Genomic DNA, 20,869 nt, shown 5'->3' on the forward strand with positions numbered 1-20,869 from the left:
TTGCTTGTTAATATTTTAAACAATCTGACTAATTTATAAAAAGAAACTATATCTTTGTATTACATATTCTATAATTCAAATACCTAAAATTTGTTAAAGGTTAATGTATTAGTTGCAAACAATGATTAACACACATAACCAATTATACAATACTAGAACACGGGCTGAACAAATCCAAAAACAATTGTGGAAGTTAATATCGGTACAAGACAGAGTGAGAGGCAGGACTTGAAAAAAAAAACAATGCGAGACAGAGAGTGTTCCAGGGAGAGTCAGGGTTTGGAAAAAAACTGGCGCGAGACAGAGTGAGTTCCAGGAAGAGTTGGAGCTAGGCGCTGCTGCTACAGTTTCAGAAACAGAAATCGAGGTCTAACATCACAGGAAGGATGCAAGTTGATTGGCTGGTGAGTATTGCTGCTAAAGCACTGAATCTCAACAGCTGGAAGATTGCAAACAATTAGGAACAAGTGAGTAGCTGGTGAGTATTATCTTTCATTTTTAGGAAAATTAGCCAGTTGTAATAAATCTGTGTAAAGTATTGGTAGGATTTGTCAGTACTATTAAGGTTTATTAATAGTAGTAAGGTGTATTATAATTGGTAGGGTTTTTTTAAAGCATTAGCAGGGTTAACTAATAAATCAAGAAATGGCAGGGCTGCTCCAACCTCGAGAGTGCCCATTCCGTGGCTAGTTAACGGACAGAAAACATGGAGTAGGAATACATGGGTTATTTTCAGGTTGGCAGGCTGTGACTAGTGGGGTACTGCAGGGGTTAGGCCCCAGCTATTCACAACTATATCAATGATTTGGATGTGGAGATTAAAGGTAATATTTCCAAGTTTGCAGATGACAAAACTAGCTGGAAATGAGTGTTGTGAGGAGGACGCAAAGATGCTTCAAAAAGGACATGGACAAGTTGGTGGAATGGGCCTGGGTGGCAGACGAAGTTCAATGCGGAGAAATGAGAGGAGATACATTTTGGTGGGAAGAAAATGGAGAAACAGTATAAGATAAAGGGTAGAACTCTAAAGTGGTTGCAAGAACAGAGGGACCTGGATGTATATATGCCTAAGTCATTAAAGGTGGCAGGACAGGTTGAGAGAGCAGTTAATAAAGCATATGGTTTATTAATAGGGGCATGGAGTGCAAGAGCAAGGAGTTTATGTTGAGTTTGCGTAAGAAACTAGTTAGTCCTCAGCTGGAATACTGGATACAGTTCTGCACACTGCATTTTAGGAAGGAAGTGAAGACATTGGACAGAGTGCTTAAGAGGTTAACGAGAATGATTCCAGGGATGAGAAACTTCAGTTTTGAAGATAGATTCGGAGAAGTTGGGACTCTTTTCCCTGGAGGAAAGAAGGCCGAGAAGAGAGTTGATATAAATATTCAAAATCATGCAGGGCCTGGACAGGGAGAAACTGTTCCTATTGGTGGAAGGATAGCGAACCAGAGGGGGCAGACTTAAGGTAATCAGGTAAAAGGAGTAAAAGCGATAATGAGAAAAAACTTTTTCACACTGCAAGTGGTTAGGGTCTAGAATGCACTGTCTGAGTGTGTGGTGGAGGCCGGTTCAATAGAGACATTCAAGAGGGAATATGATTGTTTGAAAAGAAACAATGTGCAGGGTTACAAAAAGAACACAGGAAAATGGCACTAGGTGAAATGCTCAGAGAGCCAGTAAAGGCATGATGGGCTGAATGGCCTCCTTCCACATTGTAATGATTCTGTGAATATATTCTCAATGTTGCAATCCATTCTAAATGAAACTAATTTACAAAATTTATCCAGTAACTAGGGTGGGTGTGGATGGTTTCCTAGCATCACTGAATGGTTATAGCACAGGTGGTGGTAATCCGACCCATTATATCCAGGTCGGCTCTCTGCAACAGCAACTCATCTGGTCCAGTCCTCTGTCAATTCTCAGTAGCACTGCAAATTTTCTCTCTTCAGATGTTATCTAATACCCTTTTGAAAGCCATGACTGACTGTTTCCACCATACTTTCAGGCATTGTATTCTAGATCCTAACCACTCAGTGCATAAAAGCTTTTCATGTCACCTTTGTTTTTTTTTTCCCAATCACCTTAATTTGGTGTCTACTGTTTCTCGACTCTTCAGCCAATGTGAACAGCTTCTTCCCATTTGCTCTGCCCAGACCCAAGATTTTGAACATGTCTATCAAAAACTTTCTCCGAGAAGGGCAATTACATGGATAGATTGGAGAAGCTGGGGCTGAAGTCACTCATCCCTGAAACCATTCTTTTAATTGTTTCCTAGTTTTTCCCTCCATTTGTTCTTGGGATGTGAGCATCACTGAAAAGGTCAGCATTTATTATTCATCCCCAATTGTCCTGAAACTGAGTAGCGTGTTAGGCCATTCCAGAGTGTCAGTAAGAGTCGACCACACTGCTGTGTGTCTGGACTCACATGCAGGTGACAGCAGGTAAGGATGTCAGATTTCCTGCCATAAAGAACATTAGTGAACCAGATGAGTACTCTCTGCACCCTCTCTAATACCTTCATACCTTCCTAAAGTGTGGCGGCCAGAATTGGACATAATACTCTAGTTGAGGCCGAATCAGTGTTCGCCACCTTGATTTCATACTCTTTGCTTCTAGTTATCAAGTCCAGCATCCTGTATACCTTATTAACCACATCCTCAATCTTCCCTACCACCCAAACATTTATACACATATATCCCTAGGTCCCACTACTCCTGCATCCATTTTAGAATTATATCCTTTATTTTATATTGTCTTTCCTCATTCTTCATCCCAAAATACCACTTCACACTTCTCTGCATGAAATTTCATCTGCCCAGTAGATAATATTTTCCAGGTCCTCTTGAAGTCTAGCACTATCTTCTTCACAGTTCACGATACTTCCAAGTTTTACGTCATCCGCAAATTCTGAAATTATGCTCTGCACATTCAAGTCTGGGTCATTAACACAGATCAAGAAAAGACCAAAACAGCAGTCTTGGCTCTGGTGGAATGTTAAAAATTTGAATTCTGATGCCAACCCTGGCCAGCCGAGATTTCTAGGTCTTGGAAAACTCGGTAGCTTAAGGAAGGCAAGGACAGCTGGATCCAGGAGGTAAGTGCCTTCTCACTTAACTGCTGTGTCCAGTTTCACCCACACCCTGCAATTGGATGACCTCTGCACTCCAATGGTGGTTTGATGCCAAAAGCCTACCCACCTGATAGCATCTCAATCTGGCTGGCTGCAGCTGGGAAACAGAGACAAAAATGCTAATCAGGTACTGCCACTAAATTCAACAGGATCTGAGAGAAACCCAGACTTCCAGGTTCCTCGACCTCAAAGCAGGTACACATGTCCAGCCATAGGAGTCTACCTGAAAACCAGCTTGACATTTACAATTGGTTAAAAAATGTAGCATGTGGAATAGAGATGCAGTAGATTGTGCTTTTCTTAGATGAAGCTAGGCACAAGTTATCAATTTCTTCAGCTACCAGGAAACAGTAAAGTCGGCATTGCCATCTTTATGAAAAATGTTTTTTTCTGTACATAAGATAAAACTACTTAGTACATAGCTCCCATTGCTTTACCCAGTGCCTTTCAGTGACAAGAGAAAACCTTCCCCATTTCAGTAGAGCATTTGCCTTCAATTAAACTGTCCAGTTCAGAAAAAGATTTCAAGCCAGGATATGGATACCCAAATCTTTCCCAGTCTATTACATATAATTCTATTTTTGAACAAGTCCCATCTCTACTACCATGTTCATACAAAGAAAAAAGGAACGGGATAATGATGATCAAAAGACAGGAATTTACCTGAAGAATTTTTTGCAACTGGCTAGTCAAAATGAAAAACACTGACAATTTAATAAATGTCACAAGAAATGATCAAATGTTCAATGCAACATATTGGTTACTAAATTATTGGGACCATTTAAAGTGAATCAAATTAAGCAAGACTCAAGATACATATGTACCCAGTTTAAATATTAGCAGGATTTTCAAGACATGTCCATTAAGGGACCACTAAGTGATTTGTTAGTTTAAGAACTCAGATCCCTCCATCTAGCATCCACTGTCCCTATGGGAGGTAACTGCACATACAAGTCAAATGCAAGTTTAACCACCAGACAGCATTAAATTACAACAGCCAATGACTGTAGCTGCAATGATACAACATTACAGTGCTCAGTTGACTGATCATTCTATTCATGATTTATAATCCAAACCATAACTTTCATCTTTAGACTCCAGAGACAGGTGTAGTTCATGGCATAACTAGTTTGAATTTGAAAATGATTTCAAGGCGTGGGGGAGAAAAAGAAAGTGGAAAAAATCCTACTCCACTGTGTTGCCTGCTCCCACATATGCTATGCAAATTACTTTGATGTTTTAAATTTATTTTTAAAAACTCATGTGTCAGTTCTTGATAACAGCACCACAATGATAAATTCATAAAACAAAATTAGCATTGATCAACACAATTTTAGTTCAATAAGCACTAAATTCATACTTGAGCAATACGTGAAATGAAACTGTAAGAAAGGCACTGTGCATGTGAGAACAAGAGTGAGAAGGTTAACAGCTGACATTCCTAAATTTTGTACTATACCAACTGTGTGGGAGCAGTCAACTCAAAACAACATGTGATTGAAATGTTTTAAAATGCTACATAAACATAATTTTCCTGAGAAAACCATTTTAAATCCCATTCTTTATAGAAGTTTGAATCTAGCATCTGTAAAATGTTGAAGCTATATCTTTCATTCCTTTTCTATCGCAAATTAACATCAATTTCACTTTTATCAATTAAAAATGTTGGACTTTGAGTTTCTCCTTTTTACAGTGCATGTTATGAAGAATTATTAAATTATTAAAGTAAAATTTAAAACAAAATACCTTAATCTGTGCTAATTTACAATACATGTGAATGATCAGAATCAACTTTAAATACACACAAATTAAATTTGAACATTTTCATTAATTCTTTTAAAGGGAACATGTGACAGTACAAATTATAATTTAACAATTGCGCCAATTAGTCTGGATTAGGCAACTGTCTTCTAAGAAAATGTCAAAATAACAACCAAAAGTAAATTACGTAATTCATTTAATGGCACAGTTATACTTAAGATGGAATTTAGACTTCTCAGATACTCAGATCATAAGTGAAACCAACAAGTTTTTAAATAAAAGCATGAAGATGTGGATTAAATTGAATTAAACCTTCAGAAGTATGAACAGCATTAGTCAATTAGTAGTTTATTTCATAGTTAGTGGATGATAGTGGATTAAAAGAATCAATCTTGTTTGGAAAGATATTTCTAACAGCCAATATGACAGTAGAGAAATGACCCAGAAATAGTGTTAGCCATAATGTACACTTTAAAATATAAAAACATACATGCAAAAACATTACTTACAAATCTTCTGTGTTCACACAAAAATTAGACCAAGATGATTATATATTTGAAAAAGTGAGCATGCCAAATACAAGAGAAATATAGAGAGCTGTACAGTACACAGTACCAACATAAGCTACATAATTTACAAAAGATAAACCTCTAGTCTCAGGATTTCCTCATGGAATTCAAAAGGAGAAAGACATTGATTAGTCAAAACACAATTCTGACTAGTTCTCATGGCAGTAAGTTTCTACGAAACATACCTATCAAAAGCAGGAGAAAAGGTAGCAGTTGGTAATCTATGGTGCTGAATAATACACACTACTCAATTTCTGTGGATGATCTAATTTTAATTGGAAGTGCATTTTGACAAATTTAGTTTACTCTTTTTGAAAAAAAACAAAATGTGAATTGTGTCATGCAAGGAATATTTTATATTGTGACTGGCCACAATAAGTGGAATGCTCCATTTGGTGGAATGCTCCATTTTATGAAATAGTAAATAAGAAAAATGCTTCCAATGTAAAATAAATACAAAATTCTAGCTGCCAGATCTTTTATGACACACACTACCTTAGTTTGATATTTCAATTTTATATTCCTGTAGGATATGTAATCCTGGTCATAAAAGATTATTCAGTCATAAATCCACATACAATTATGTGCAGAAAAAAATTCATCAAAATAGCATTTACTCATACAGTATTAATAAAGGGAATTTATAAAGTTAATGACATTTAGTGTTATAAAAGTTTTTCAATGCTCACATACCCAAAATGGGTTATCAGGAATTACAGGAATAAGATACTCAATTAATAACCCTCAAGAATTTTGAAGCATTTTCACATTCAGTAGACAAGCTCAAGAGTGTCTGCAGAATCAATGCATTCTCAGAACAAATCTTACAAATGCGGTTCTACAAATACTTGTGGATTTTTAATATAAGTGACTGCAGCAACTGTTAAAGATTTCACAAGTTTAATTTATTAGTTGCTAGATTCTGTGCAATGTAGCAGAAAAATAAAAAAATGGTAGTTAAGGCCACTAAAATTAAAACCAGTTGTAGCTGCATACACATATTAAAAAGCTGCAGATTTACACATTTATTTATTAAAACAGATTTGTTCTCTATAAGCCCAGCCAAGAGGATGGCCAATCAAGACAGATCATGCCTTGCCAATCTGCTCCATACCTGGCCATTAGAAGATCCAAGAACTCAGCTCCATCTGAATTCAATTTATTATGTAACCCTTAGGGTCAATACCCTCAACTTAGAAAATTGTGTAGCAATTTATTGCTACAGTTAATCTTTCCTATTTTGCATCCTTATACTAACATATAATAAAATTAAATCAGAAAGTTCATAAGTTTATTAATCCAAATTTATTTATTTCCTGCAATTTAGCTTTCCAGAGTTATTTCAGAAAATTGCTTTTTCAGTGTATGTACGAAAAGTAATATAAATTGATGATTAGATCTAATTATATGTAGAGATTATTGCAATTTTATTTACATGCAGAGGCCTTTTGAAGTGAAATTCTTCATGTAAATAATCACTGTAGTAAAATTAAATTAATTTAAACTATTGCAGTTTAACAAACTTTTCAAGTGAAATCCCTATGTTCTAACAACATTTTATTTTGTCAACAGGTGTGTGCGCAGTTTTAGGTGTTATGCAAAGGATGCTTAGGAATTAAATAAATTGCAATCATAATAGCCCATTTTCAGAATGTTGAGATAATTTGAATTTGAATATGTTCAGCATTTTGAAATGATAAACCTTCTCTACCTTCAATTGTTCATTTACCTTGCATCAGTCAATGCCAAATTAATATTAAACATTAAGATTTCAATCTAACCACTAAAAACTGATAGTGTTAAGTTAATCAATGAAAACATTTATTCTTGTCCTTTTTCTAAGGTACTAGGATCTGCTGATCTGTGGACTGTGTACTGTACTTACCCCATTCCACTCTACGCCCATACTCACTTCCTCGCCACCATCAGGGCCACTTTCATATTTTACCACATCAGCATTTAGGCTTTCACGACTTCTTCTTTTTTCGATGCTTTCAGGATCATTAAGTACTTCAGCTACTCTTTGTTTATGGATATTATCAAGACCCTGTGGACCAAAAGTATTCATTTTATTTTAACTATTTTCATAATTCAAACATGCAAGCACATAAATAGCATCAAAATAAAAATATAACTAACTTCATTCAAAGGTGTCAGAAATCATTTCAAAATACAAGTAATGAAAATATAACACTGTTTTCACTAGAAAAATCATACAAAAGTACTTGGGACTTAATGTAATAACCATTTAAACAATATTCTTCCTCTTAAGGTGGTGTGTGATTTATTTTAAAATTTATTCATTCACAGGGTATGGGTGTTGCTGGCTAGGCCAGCATTTATTGCTTATCTCCAATTGTCCTTGAAGTATTAAGGAGCCTTCGTGAAGCGCTGCAGTCCATATGGTGTAGGTACACTAATAGTGCTGTTAGGAAGGGAATGCCAGGATTTAAGTAGCTATATTTTATTTTGATCTCAAATTGTTGTGTACCTATATGCACTGTCTGAATATTTACTGAGTGTACTAATTCTTAACGTTCAGTCAATAATAATATATTCTAAATTCCTTAGCATTTAGATTTATGGCTTTTATACCAGTAAAAATGTGCAACCACTTGGAACACAAACCCCACCTCTTTATGTCCACACTCTGACCTAATTCTGTAACCATAGTAACAAGCAAGTAATACATATGCATGTGCGGTCAAACTTACTTGTTTACGGGATCTCAGAGCTGCTTCTTCCAGTGTTTCGGCTGCTTCAAACTTGCCCTGACGTCTATAAAGTGCTCCAAGGTTCTTCAATGTTGTTGTCACTGTCGGACTGTTTGAAGATATGAAAATAAAAAATAAAAATTTACAACAAAATAGCCAAATCTGGAGTGTTTAGTATTTTGAGGCATTTCCCCTCTAAATTGATCTTATACCCACGAAAGTTCTGCATTTTTATGGAATTTTAATCACAATCAGAATCAGAAGCAGATTGTACCCATGTACCCTGATTTCATTCTTATCTAAAACAAAAACAGAATTACCTGGAAAAACTCAGCAGGTCTGGCAGCATCGGCGGAGAAGAAAAGAGTTGATGTTTCGAGTCCTCATGACCCTTCGACAGAACTTGCGCTCGAGTCATTCTTATCTATCCAGTTGTAGCCGGAAAATAACCTGCAATAGCTTTTCTTCAATTACCTCTGGAATCCCTCAAGAATCTATAACTTGGCTCATATTTCTATTCTACATGCTACCCCTCAGCGACATCATCCAAAAATATGTACACCAACAATGCTCAGCTGTAATTCACCACCACCTCTCTTGAACCCTACGCTGTTTCTAATTTGTCACATTGCTTATTTGATATTCAGTACTGGACAAGCAGAAATTTCGTCCAACTCAATATTGGGGAAACTGAAGCCGACGTCTTCAGTCTCCATTATAAACTCCATTCCCTAGACACCAACTCCATCACGCTCCATAGCAACTGTCTGACATTGTTCACAACCATGACGTCATATTGACTCCGAGATGTGCTTCCACTCATATATTACCTCAATCACCAAGATCAATGATTTCCACCCCTGCCTCAATTCATCTGCTGAACTCCTCATCCATGCCTTTGTTATCGCTACACTGGATTATTCTAAGGCATGCCTGGTCAGCCTCCCAATTTCAGCCTTCATAAACTAGAGATCATAAAAAAACACTTTTTAAAAATTCGTTCATGGGATGTGGATGTCGTTGGTTAGGCCAGCATTTATTGCCATCTCTAATTCCCTGAGAAGGTGGTAGTGAGCTGCCTCCTTGAACTGGTGTCTTCTGTATGTTGTCGGGACACCCACAGTGCTGTGAGAAAGGAAATTCCAGGATTTCAACCCAGCAACAATGAAAGAACAGCAATATAGTTCCAAGTCAAGATGGTGTGTGGCTTGGAGAGGAACTTGCAGGTGGTGGTGCTCCCATGCATCTGCTGCCCTTGTCCTTCTAGGTAGTAGAGGTTGTGTGTTGCAGTGCATCTTGTAGATTGTACGTACTGCTGCCTGCCACTGTGCGATGGTGGAGGGAGTGAATGTTTAAGGTTGCAAATCAAGGAGGCTGCTTTGTCCTGGATGGTGTCGAGCTTGAGTGTTGTTGGAGCTGCACTCATCTAGTAAGGTGGAGAATATTCCATCACACTCCTGATTTATACCTTGTAGATGGTGGACAGGTTTTGCAGAGTCAGGAGGTGGGCTATATTCTGCAGAATTCCCAGCCTCTGACCTGCCCTTATACCCACAGTATTGATATGGCTGGTCCAGTTCAGTTTCTGGTCAACAGTAACCTCAGAATGTTGATAGTGGCTGATTCAGCGATGGTAATGCCATTGAATGTCATGGGGAGATGGTTAGATCTCTCTTGTTGGAGAAGTTCATTGCCTGGCACTTGTGTGGTGCGAACATTACTTGCCATTTATCAGCCCATGCCTGAATATCGTTCAGGTCTTGTTGCATACAGACACTGAATGCTTCAGTTTCTGAGAAGTCATGAATGGTGTTGAACATTGTGCAATCATTTGCAAACGCTCCTGCTGCTGACTCTATGATGGCAGAAAGGTCATTGATGGAGCAGCTGAAGATGGTTGAGCCTAGGGCACTACCCCGAGGAACTCTTGCAGTGATGTCCAGGGACTGAGATAATTGACCTCCAACAACCACAACCATCTTCCTCTGTCTAGGATATGACTCCAGCCAATGGTGTGTCCACCTCACTCCCCAAATTACCACTGACTTCAGTTTTGCTATGGCTCCTTCACTCAGTCAAATGCTGCCTTGATGTCAGTGGCAGTCACACTCACCTCACCTCTGGAGTTCAGCTCTTTTGTTCATGTTTGGACAAAAGCTGTAATGAAATTAGGAGCCGAGAAGCCGTGACAGAACCTAAACTGAGTGTCAGTAAGCAGGTTATTGCTGTCTAAGTGCCGCTTGATAGCACTGTCGACAACACCTTCAATCATTTTGCTGCTGATTCAGAGGAGACTGATGGGGCAATAATTGGCTGGGTTGGATGTGTGCTGTTTTTTGTGGACAGGACATATCTGGGCAATTCTTCACATTTCCAGATAGATGCCAGTGTTATATATCTGTAATAGAACATCTTTGCTAGGGACGCAGCTAGTTCTGGTGCATAAGTCTTCAGTACCACTGTCAGGATGTTGACTGGGGTCTTTGCAGTATTCAATGCTTTCAACTATTTCTTGATATCATGTGGAATCGAATAGCTGAAGAATGGCATTTGTGATACTGGGGACCGCAGAAGGCCGAGATGGATCATTCACCTGGCACTTTTAATTGAAGGTGGTTGCAAATGCTTCAGCCTCGTCTTTTACACTGATGTGTTAGGCTCCTCTATCTTTGATGATAGGAATATTTGTGGAGCCTCCTCCTGCCACCGTTTATTAATGGAAGTGGCAGGACTGCAGAGCTTAAATCTAGTCCGTTGGTTGTGGGATTGCTTAGCTTTGCTATGATCACTGTTTGGCATGCAAGTAATCCTGTGTTGTGGCTTCACCAGGTTGACACCTCATTTTTAGATATGCTTGTTGCTGCTCCTGGCATGTCCTCATGCACTCCTCGTTAAACCAGAATTGATCCCCTGGCTTGATATAATGGTAGAGTGGGGGATATGTTGGGCTATGAGGTTACAGATTGTGGTCGAATACAATTTTGCTGCTGATGGCCCACAGCATCTCATGGAAGCCCATTTTTAAGGCACTAGATATGTTTGAACTCTATCCCATCTAGCACAATGGTAGCGCCACACAACACGTGGAGGGTATCCCCAATGTGAAGGAGGGACATCATCTCTACAAGGACTCTGCGGTAGTCACTTCTACCAATACTGTCCTGGACAAATGTATCTGCGACAGGTAAATTGGTGAGGATGAGGTCAAATCGGTTTTTCCCTCTTGTTCCCCTCACCACCTGCCGCAGACCCAGTCTAGCAGCTATGTCCTTTAGGACTCAGCCAGCTCAGTCAGTAGTGGTACTACTAAGCCACTCCTGGTAATAGACATCGAAGGCCCCCAGAGTACATTATGTGCCCTTACCATCCTCAGTGCTTAGCATTCAAGATGGGGGAATACTGATTCATCAGCTGAAGTGCATGAGCTATGTGGCAATCAGCATAAGATTTCCTTGCCCATGTTTAACCTGATGCCAGGAGTCCAGAGTCAATGTTGAGGACTCCCAGTGCAACTCCCTTCTCATTGTATACCACTGTGCTGCCATCTCTAGTGGGTCTGTCCTGCTAGTGATACAAGACATATCCAGGGTTGGGGGTGATGGTGTCTGGGACAAAGTAAGGTTTGATTCAGTGAGTATGACTATCAGGCTGTTGTTTGACTAGTTTGTGGGGTAGCTGTCTCAATTTTGGCACGAAGCCCCAGATGTTACTAAGGTCAACTTTGCAGGGTTGACAGGGTTGGGTCAGCCATTGTCATTTCCTGTGCCTAAATTGGGTGGTCCATCCGGTTTCATTCTTTTTTTTAAAAAACTTTTCTGTAGCCGTTTGATACAATTGAGCAGCTTGCTAGGCCATTTCAGAGGGCATCTAACAATCAACCACATTGCTGTGGGTCTAGAGTCACGTTTAGACCAGATAAGGCAGATTTCCTTCCCTAAAGGACATTAAATGAACTAGATTTAGCTAGGTTAAATGAACTAGTTTTATGACAATCAACAATGGTTCTGTGGTCACCATTACTGAGACTAGCTTTTTAATTTCAGATTTATTAACTGAACTTAAATTCCACCAGCTGCTGTGGTGGGAATTGAGCCTATGTCACCAGAGCATTAGCCTGGGCCTCTGGATTACTAGTCCAGTGACATTACCACTACATCACCACCTCCTCTGTATCTTCACTTACAGCAAGATCCATTCACCCTGTTACTCTTGCGCTCACTGACCAACACAGACTCCCAGTCCAGCAACACATCAATTTTAAAATGCTCATTCTTCTTTCCAATTCCCTCCATATTCTCACCTCCCTATCTCAATAACCCCAACCAGAACTCCAACCCTATATATATATGGTCCTCGAATACAGGACTCGCATCCACGATTTTAATCACTCCATCACTGGAGGCCATGCCTTCAGCTGCCAAGGCCCTAAATCTTGGAATTCTCTCCCTAAACCTCTTCATCTCTATTTTCTCCTATAAGACACTCCTTAAAATCGACTTCTTTAACCGAGCTTTGGTCATCTGCCCTAATATCTCTTTGTGGTTTCATGTCAAATCTCCTTTGTTAAGGCCTTTGAAAAGCCTTTGGACATTTGACTTAAAAGTACTATATAAATGAAAGCCATGGTTGTTCTTTCTCCCGTTCTTATCTGACGCTGCATTGATTCAACAACTAAATAATTGTTCAGGTAAGAAACATTTGCATATTGACTGTGTTTATCCACACTTAAAGGGCTTGATTCAAGCATGACAATTCCTCTAGCAACTAATCATACAGTTTTAATAGGATTTAACTCATAACAAATCACTAGGCTGCTATACCTGGGACTATACCAGGCATATTCACAGCCTAGAAGCGATTAATTGCAATTCAAGTCCTCAAATCACAATTTCCATATTACACAGTTGTGGCTCTTACTGTGCCATTGATTGCTGGCTGGATAGTTAAGTGCAAATTAACAATGATATTTGTGTAAATGTATGTAAATCCAAATATTCATTTTCTCCTATGACATTTGGTTACTTTTGTTTATTAAGAAAAGCAAGCTAACAGATGGATGGCTCTTCTGTGACAGGAGCATAGCCATCTCCAGTGCCATTTTATCACTAAATAGGCATCTAAATTCAAGTGAAAATTGCTTGCAGAAACAGAGGTTGAGGAACGTTATATCCTCTAAAGATTTCACGAGAGCTCTCTTTTACTGGGATTCTAAAAAATACTAGCCAGAAGAGAACGACATAGATGGTTTAAATCATTGCACTCCAGTCTATTGATATAAAACTGCACTTGTTTAGGATTGATTCAGAGGCTACTGCAGCGTTTAAATTATTAATTTAAGTAATTAAAGCAATAAGCAATAGTCAGCAAGAACATTTCTTTTGGTCATTTATGGGATATGGGCATCGCTGGCTAGGCCAGCATTTATTGCCTATCCCTAACTTCCTTCGAGAAGGTGGTGGTGAGCTGCCTACTTGAACCTTGCCTTTTAGTAGAAAAAGAACACATAGCCCCTCAAGCCTCTTAAGAAATAGAGCATGTCGTTCTGTTTACAGGTGTTTTAATAAAACTGTGGAAATATACCTGTCAACTTTACATGCCTTGTGCCAGCCTCCATACTCGCCAAATGTGGTCCCATCTTTTGGTTTTCCCTAAGTAGAATACAAAATGTAATACATGCAATACATACGCAGGCTTATATATGAAACTGCAGCTAATGAAAAAGAAAGAAAAGCTAATTGAGTCTAGAATGCTGTGATTAGGAAAATGTATTATTTCAAAATCTTCTGGTAGTTAAGATCTAAGATGCTCCAAGCTGGTGTGCCTTGGAAGATTAGAATGAAAGTTCCTCAAACTCATGCCTCAGTATCATCACCCAGCACATCCACAGAAACTCTGCCACACTTTTTCAAAGGAAGGGAAGGAAATATTACATACAAGCTGAGGCATGCCACTCAAGCCACTTTAGGAAAGCTGCCCATCAACATTACTGGTGGATTGATAGGAAGCAGGTTGCAAGTCCTCAATCACAGATAGTGCATATAATATTATGATAGCAAAATACTTTTCAACTCTTTTTTAAGACTGAAAAGATAAGTTGTGCAGCACTTTCATATAATTCCAACATTACAAAATAATTTTTATGGATTCATTTTATGATCAATCTAAAGCAGACTGAAGTATTTTCTGTGACATCACGAATACAGTGGCAAAGATATCTTGTTAATAAAGTTACGCTTACCTTGCATTGTTCCTCTCTTTCTTCAGCATGCATCCAAATAGGCTTATTTTCATCTGGGAGAAGAAAATTATGCCATTTTTACAATGGGAAGTAAGTTCGCAAATAGTAGGCTTTTTCATATTTTCAACAATTTGGTCTTTCACATCAGTTAATTTCTTTAAAAGTATTTCAAAAATGAAACATGATTTTTTCTCTCCAAATAAGGAGAAATCAGGAAGTGGTATGCAATAAAGCATGAAAAGATAAGTTCAGGCAAGGTGGGAATGTAATATCCATGTGCTTTCAGCCATATTTTTGCTGTTTCACTACCATCCATAAGCCTGGAAACCTACCATCTAATTTCTCTATCAGCAGTGAAAACAAAGGTGAGCAGGAGAGAAAGCAAGCAAAATTAAAACCAAGGTCATGCTGACCTTTGTAACAGATATCTGTAAAACTCTGCTCATCAGAATAAAAACATAACCCTCATCTACTCACCATCCACACAACCAAACTCCCTCTCATGAGCGCGAGTGAGAATCTCTTTGTATAATGTTTCTGCTTGTTTGAACTTGCCTTGCTTTAAGTAGCAAGAAGCCTAAAAACACAGAAAATACTTTATTATAATGGTACTTTATTCAAGAAAAACGTGTACAGCTCAAAGGCTGAATGTAGTGTAACTTACATCAGCTCAAGGGCAGAACCTAAATAAAAACAGAAAATGCTGGAAATGCTCAGCAGGCCTGATAGCAGCTGTGGAGACTGAAACAGAGTTAACATTTGAGGTCAATGACCTTTCACCACATTCTGTCTTCCTAGGTGTCAACATTTGTTCAATAGTACCTAAGTCAGAAAGTTGTGTGTCCAAACTCCACTCCTGAGAGCCTGGAACATAACATCTATGCTGCCGGCAGTGGTTATCCTTGGATTAAAGGATGGCATCTACTCAGAGGCATGAGTTTCTGTCAGGGGCCTTTGTGTGATTGAACAGACTGATTCTCGACCCGTATTTCTTTGAGCATGAGGCAGGATGTGCCATAAGGCAGTGGAATTTGCAGTGTAGGATTTGCTTCCTTTTCTATCTTTCTCAGCCACCGCTGTACATCATTAAGTCGCTGTGGCTCAAGGTGTGATGCAGTTCAATGGACAAGTTGTTGCTATTCTGAATGAATGGTACCAGGATCCTCCCAGTCATTTATGTCAATGTTGCCGCACTTCCAGGAGGGCTTCAGGAAGCGTCTTTGAAGCATTTTCTTTAACCTCCCCTGGAACTTTGGTCATTTGAGAGTTAAGAAAACAGGTCATGGTTGGGGAAGATACTTTTCAGCCATCTGTGGCAGTTGATTTTGCAGGAGTTTTGCATGAATGCTTGTGGAGCTGGCTTCAAGGAAGACATGAGCATTTATATGACAGTCCTCTCGTTGAATTTGGAGGATGTGTTGGAGGCAATGCTGATGGAATTTCTCTAGTGCTCATGTCATTAATACACAGTCCAGGTGTCACTGCAGTACGTGGTGACAACAACTGTTCTGCACACTAGGACTTCTGTTGATTTGCTGAGATCTGTGCTGTCAAACACTTGCTGCTGTAATTTGTAGAAGGCTGAGCTGGTGTAAGTAATCCAGTGTTGGATCTCTTTGTCAATGGTGACCTTATGCTGAACATATTCCACAGTCTCTTCAACATATACCTGAGCTGGAATATTTGGCAGACCAGGTTTGGGTTGAAATATGCATTTTGTTGCTTTTGGCAGCAGGCCGAGTTTCTTGAATGCAGAATTGAAGAAATTGGGAGTGGCTTGCAAATCTGGTGCAGAGTGGGCAACAACAACAGCAATCATCTGTAAGCTGCAGATCATGTAGATCTCTATAGTGGTCAGTTTAGCTTTGGGCACGAAGGTGACTGAGGTTGAAGTGTTTTTCATCTACACCGTATTTAATCCTGACACCAAAGGAGATCATTGAGGAGGTGAATAGCCACGGTCAAATAGGTTGTAAATAGTACAGGAGCTACCAGAGCCTTGCTTGACCCAGTCTATTTTGAAAGCATGTGTCTCAGATCTCCCACTCAAGACAGTTGCAGTCAGATCATCATGAAGCAATTGCAAGATTGTGATAAAGTTTTTTCGGCATTGAAATCTTTGGAGCATAATCTAGAGCTATGTGATTTACTAAGTCAAATGGTTTGGTCAGGTCATTGAACATAGGAGCAGGAGTAATAGGCCATTTAGCCCTTCAAGCCTGCTCCACCATTCAGTAAGATTACAGCTGACCTAGTTGTGATCTCAGCTCCATTTTCCTGTCTAGTTGTGATCTCAGCTCCATTTTCCTGTCTAGTTGTGATCTCAGCTCCATTTTCCTGTCTAGTTGTGATCTCAGCTCCATTTTCCTGTCTGCCTCCTGTCTGGACTCCTTTGCCTAACAAAAATCTAGAGTTAGATTTAGCCTTAAATAAATTTGAAGACCTAGCCTCCAATACTTTCTGGGGAACAGAATTCCACACACCAATGACCCTTTGGGGGGAAAAGGTTTCTCCTCATCTGTTTTAAAAGGGAGCCTTTTATTCTTAAACTATGTCCCCTAGTTTTAGTCTCCCCCAAAAGAGGAAACATCCTCTCAGTATCCACCCTATCAAGCCCCCTCAGGATCTTATGTGTTTCAATAAGATCACCTTTCATTCTTTTAAGCTCCAATGGGAATAGGCCTAACCTGTTTAACCTTTCTTCATAAGACAACCCCTTCATCCCAGGAATGAGTCCAGTGAACCTTCTCTGAACTGCTTCCAAAGCAATTATATATTTTTTTAAATGAGGAGACCAAAACTGCATGCACTACTCTAGATGTAGTCCCTAGGCCCTGGACAGCTGTAGTAAAACTTCCCTACTTTTATATTCCATTCCTCTTGCAATAAACACTAATATTCCATTTGCCTTCCTAATCATTTGCTACACTTGTAACTTTATGTGATTCAGGGATCAGGACACCTCGATCCCTCTGTACTACCAAGTTCTGCAATCTTTCTCTATTTAAATAATACACTGCTTTTCTATTCTACCTGCCAAAGTGAACGAGTTTACATTTACCCACATTATACTTCATCTGCCAATTTTTGCCCACTCACAATCTGTCTATATCTCTTTGCAGATTCTCTACATCCTCTTGATAACTTACCTTCCTATTTATCTTGGTGTCATCAGCAAATTTAGTTACCATACATTCGCTCCCTTCATCCAAATCATTGATATAGATTGTAAATAATTGAGGACCCAGCACTGATCCCTGTGGCACGACACTAGTTACAGTGTGCCAATCTGAAAAAGGCTCATTTATCCCTACTCTCTGCTTCCCATTAGCTAACCAATCCTTTATCTATGTTAATATGTTACCTCCTACACCATGTGCTCTTATTACCTTTGATGTGACGCCTTATCAAATGTCTTTTGGAAATCTAAAGTATACCACATCCACCTGCTCCCCTATATCCTTTTGAATGTAACTTTGCCAAAAAAACTCTAACAGATTAGTTAAACATGATTTCCCATTCACAAAGCCATGCTGGCTCTGCCTGATAAAATCACGATTGTCTAAGTATCCTGCAAAACCTCCTTAATAATGGATTCTAGCACTTTCACTATGACAGATGTTAGGCTAACTGGCCTACAGTTTCCTGCTTTCTGCCTCCATCCTTTCTTGAATAAAGGCTGTATATTAGCTATTGTCCGATCCGCTGCCACTTCTTTTAAGACCCTAGGATGCAGGCCATCCAGTCCTAGGGACTTGTCAGCCTTTAGTTCTAATAGCTTTCCTCGCAACCTTTCCCTGGTGATGACAACTGAATTAAGTTCATCCCTCTCCATAATCTCTTGATTTTCAAGAAACTTCGGGAAGTTTTTTTTTAAGTCCTCTAGCATGAAGATAGACACAAAATACTTGTTCAATGCCTCTGCCATTTCTTTGTTTTCCATTATTAACTCCCCAGACACTCTCTCTATAGAGGACCAACGTTAGGTTTAGTTACTCTTTTTCCATTCAAATACTTGCAGAAACTTTTACTATCTTTTTTTTACTAGCTAGCTTTCTCTCATGCACTGTTTTCTGCTTCTTTACTATCTTTTTAGTCATTCTTTGCTGGTTCTTAAAAACAGATAAAATCTGTTCAATCCTCAGAACCATCACTAATCTTTGCAGATTTGTAGTGTTTCTTTCAATTTAATATTATCTTTAACTTCCTTATTTAGCCACAGATGATGCATACTTTTCAAAGAGTCTTTCTTTCTCACTGGGATAAATCTTTTCTGAGCACTATTAAATATCCCCTTAAAAGTCTGCCACTGCAACTCCACTGTGCTACCTTTTAACCTGCTTTCCCAGTTCATCTTAGCCAACTCTGCCTTCATACTCTCAAAGTTACCTTTATTTAGGTTTAAAACACCAGTCATGGACCAACAGTTCTCCATTTCAAACGGAACATGAAATTCTAATATTTGTGATCACTGTCACCTAGATGCTCCTTTACTTTGAGGTTATTGATTCATCCTGCTATTAATTAAAAATGCAATGAAGAGTACCTGGTGCTGTCCTCAACATTTTCCCTGGATTTGTCTAGCAACAAAGACCATATTGGAGGTTACTCTGGAAGGCGTAAAGTCACACACTGTCTCTGGGAGGATTTCCTCAGCCATCGTTAGTAAGTGATTCAGGAGAATGAGTGTCAAGATTTTCCCTGCTATGGACAAGAGGGAAATACCTCAACAGTTTCCCTAGCATGATTTATCTTCCTTCTTATAGATAGTTACAATTGTTGCATTCCTGAAGTTGACGTTGGGGGGTTTCTATTCCCTCCCAAATCCATAGGATGAATGCATGGAGTCTCATGTGAGCAAAGGTTTACCAGCTTTGAAGACCTCAGCTGGAATACCATCAAGGCCACTAGCTTTGTTGTTTTTGATCCGTTTGATTGCTTGTTGTAGCTCTCTCATTGTTGTTGGCTCACCCGTGGATTCTACCACAGTGATAACCTGAAGAGTTTCAGTCGACACTGTGCTTTCATAGTTGAAACCACAAAATGTTCTTTCCAGCATTAATGGATGACACTGTCAGCCTTAAGAGGAGAAACATCCATGAACAAAGAGGATTTTGTCTATTTGACCTTGGTCTACAAATGGCCGTGATGGCTTCAAAAAAGCTTTGCCTGTCATGATGGTCAGCATAATTGCTGGATCTCTTGGGTTTTCTCTTCCCATGTCCTTTATCCTCCAGATTTGTCTTTGTGCATCAGTCTTGAGCTGTTGGAATGGTTCTTTCCTAGCTTGCAACCTTGGGTTGTTCTACCAGGCAATGAAGGCTGCTTGCCTTTGTTCTAGGAAGTTGCATATTTCAGTACTGTTTTCGTTGAACCAGTCCGGCTGACAACTGTAAAGGATTAATATCAGAAACATACACAATGTGGATATAATAATGTCACATCACAGGTTTGAGAAGAGAGAGAGATCTGGGAGGAGGAGAAGCTCCAACCTTGTATAGAGGTGCAAACGTGTAAATATATACTATAAATAAAGAGTAATGGTTGAGAAACTACTGGCTGAAGCAGCATACTTTGGGTGAATAGACAGTCCCCAAAACCCCCAGCTAGACCCCAATCACACAACAAAACAGATAGTAAAAGATCCAGTAGACCTTAAAAAGGAGATACAGGGCTGGCAAGAAAACTGATCCTTGAAGGAAGGATAAAAGAAAAAAAAATTAAAAACTCACCAAGACATTGGAAGAGCGATAGACACAAGCGGAGACACAGACCGGAGACCAGACAGATGTGGGCACAGGCCCAAAGAAGCAAAGAGCAGCACAGAAGCAGGAACAATTCCAGGGCTCAACAGAAGCATGGATTCCAGACTATCACTCCCAGGACTATTTCAGAATGCAGAAGGGTCACAACAGGCCCAGAACTGCAACAACTGGTTCACGAAGTTCAGACTGCTTCAGGATTACACGAGAGATCAAAATTATCAGGTCAGTATGCTGCTTTATGCAGTAGGATCGATCGCTGACGATGTGATAGCAAGGCTTTCATGTGGGCTGATGAGACTTCAACTTCTTATGAAGAAGCCCTGTAAGCTTTCGACTTTAATTTCAACATCCGTTAGAAGTTAATAATAGAGGGCTAAATTTAAGAAAAGGCAGCAAATATCAGTCAAAAACATGGATTCGTTCACCAACGATCTCCATAGGCTTGCAGGGAACTGCAATTACGGAACCTTTAAAAGATGAGCTGATTCGTGGCAGAATCATAGTCGGGGTCCTAGACCAAGTGTTATCAGATCTCATAGATACGAGAGGATTTAACTCTAGTGAAAGCAGTGCAGATTGGAAACAAATGGAACTCAGGAAACAGAATCAGTTTGTGGTGCAGGCGGTCCCATGAAGGAGATTGAGTGAGACCAATTTGTAGGCCATAAGAGATAAAGCCCGCCAAAACAAGG

General features: G+C 39.3%; 1 protein-coding gene across 14 annotated transcripts in view; it reads right to left on the reverse strand.

Moving 5' to 3' along the window:
• Positions 1 to 20,869, reverse strand: part of klc1a (kinesin light chain 1a) — a 101,930-nt gene that overhangs the window by 32,731 nt on the left and 48,330 nt on the right. For 11 of the 14 annotated variants that reach the window (XR_005946246.1, XR_005946240.1, XR_005946241.1 and 8 more), the window contains 5 exons: positions 14,890 to 14,989; positions 14,413 to 14,465; positions 13,755 to 13,822; positions 8,175 to 8,283; positions 7,346 to 7,507 (listed from right to left, as the gene is read on the reverse strand). Coding sequence is in view for 6 of the 14 variants with exons in the window: in XM_041214046.1 (XP_041069980.1) it covers positions 7,346 to 7,507; positions 8,175 to 8,283; positions 13,755 to 13,822; positions 14,413 to 14,465; positions 14,890 to 14,989 (492 nt within the window). In the remaining 8 variants the exon portion in view is untranslated. The remainder of the gene's footprint in view (positions 1 to 7,345; positions 7,508 to 8,174; positions 8,284 to 13,754; positions 13,823 to 14,412; positions 14,466 to 14,889; positions 14,990 to 20,869) is intronic. The other 3 variants (XR_005946242.1, XM_041214047.1, XM_041214049.1) reach the window with 1 other exon arrangement.

The sequence above is a fragment of the Carcharodon carcharias genome, chromosome 20 (genome assembly GCF_017639515.1).
Source record: "Carcharodon carcharias isolate sCarCar2 chromosome 20, sCarCar2.pri, whole genome shotgun sequence".
Lineage (NCBI taxonomy): Eukaryota > Metazoa > Chordata > Chondrichthyes > Lamniformes > Lamnidae > Carcharodon > Carcharodon carcharias.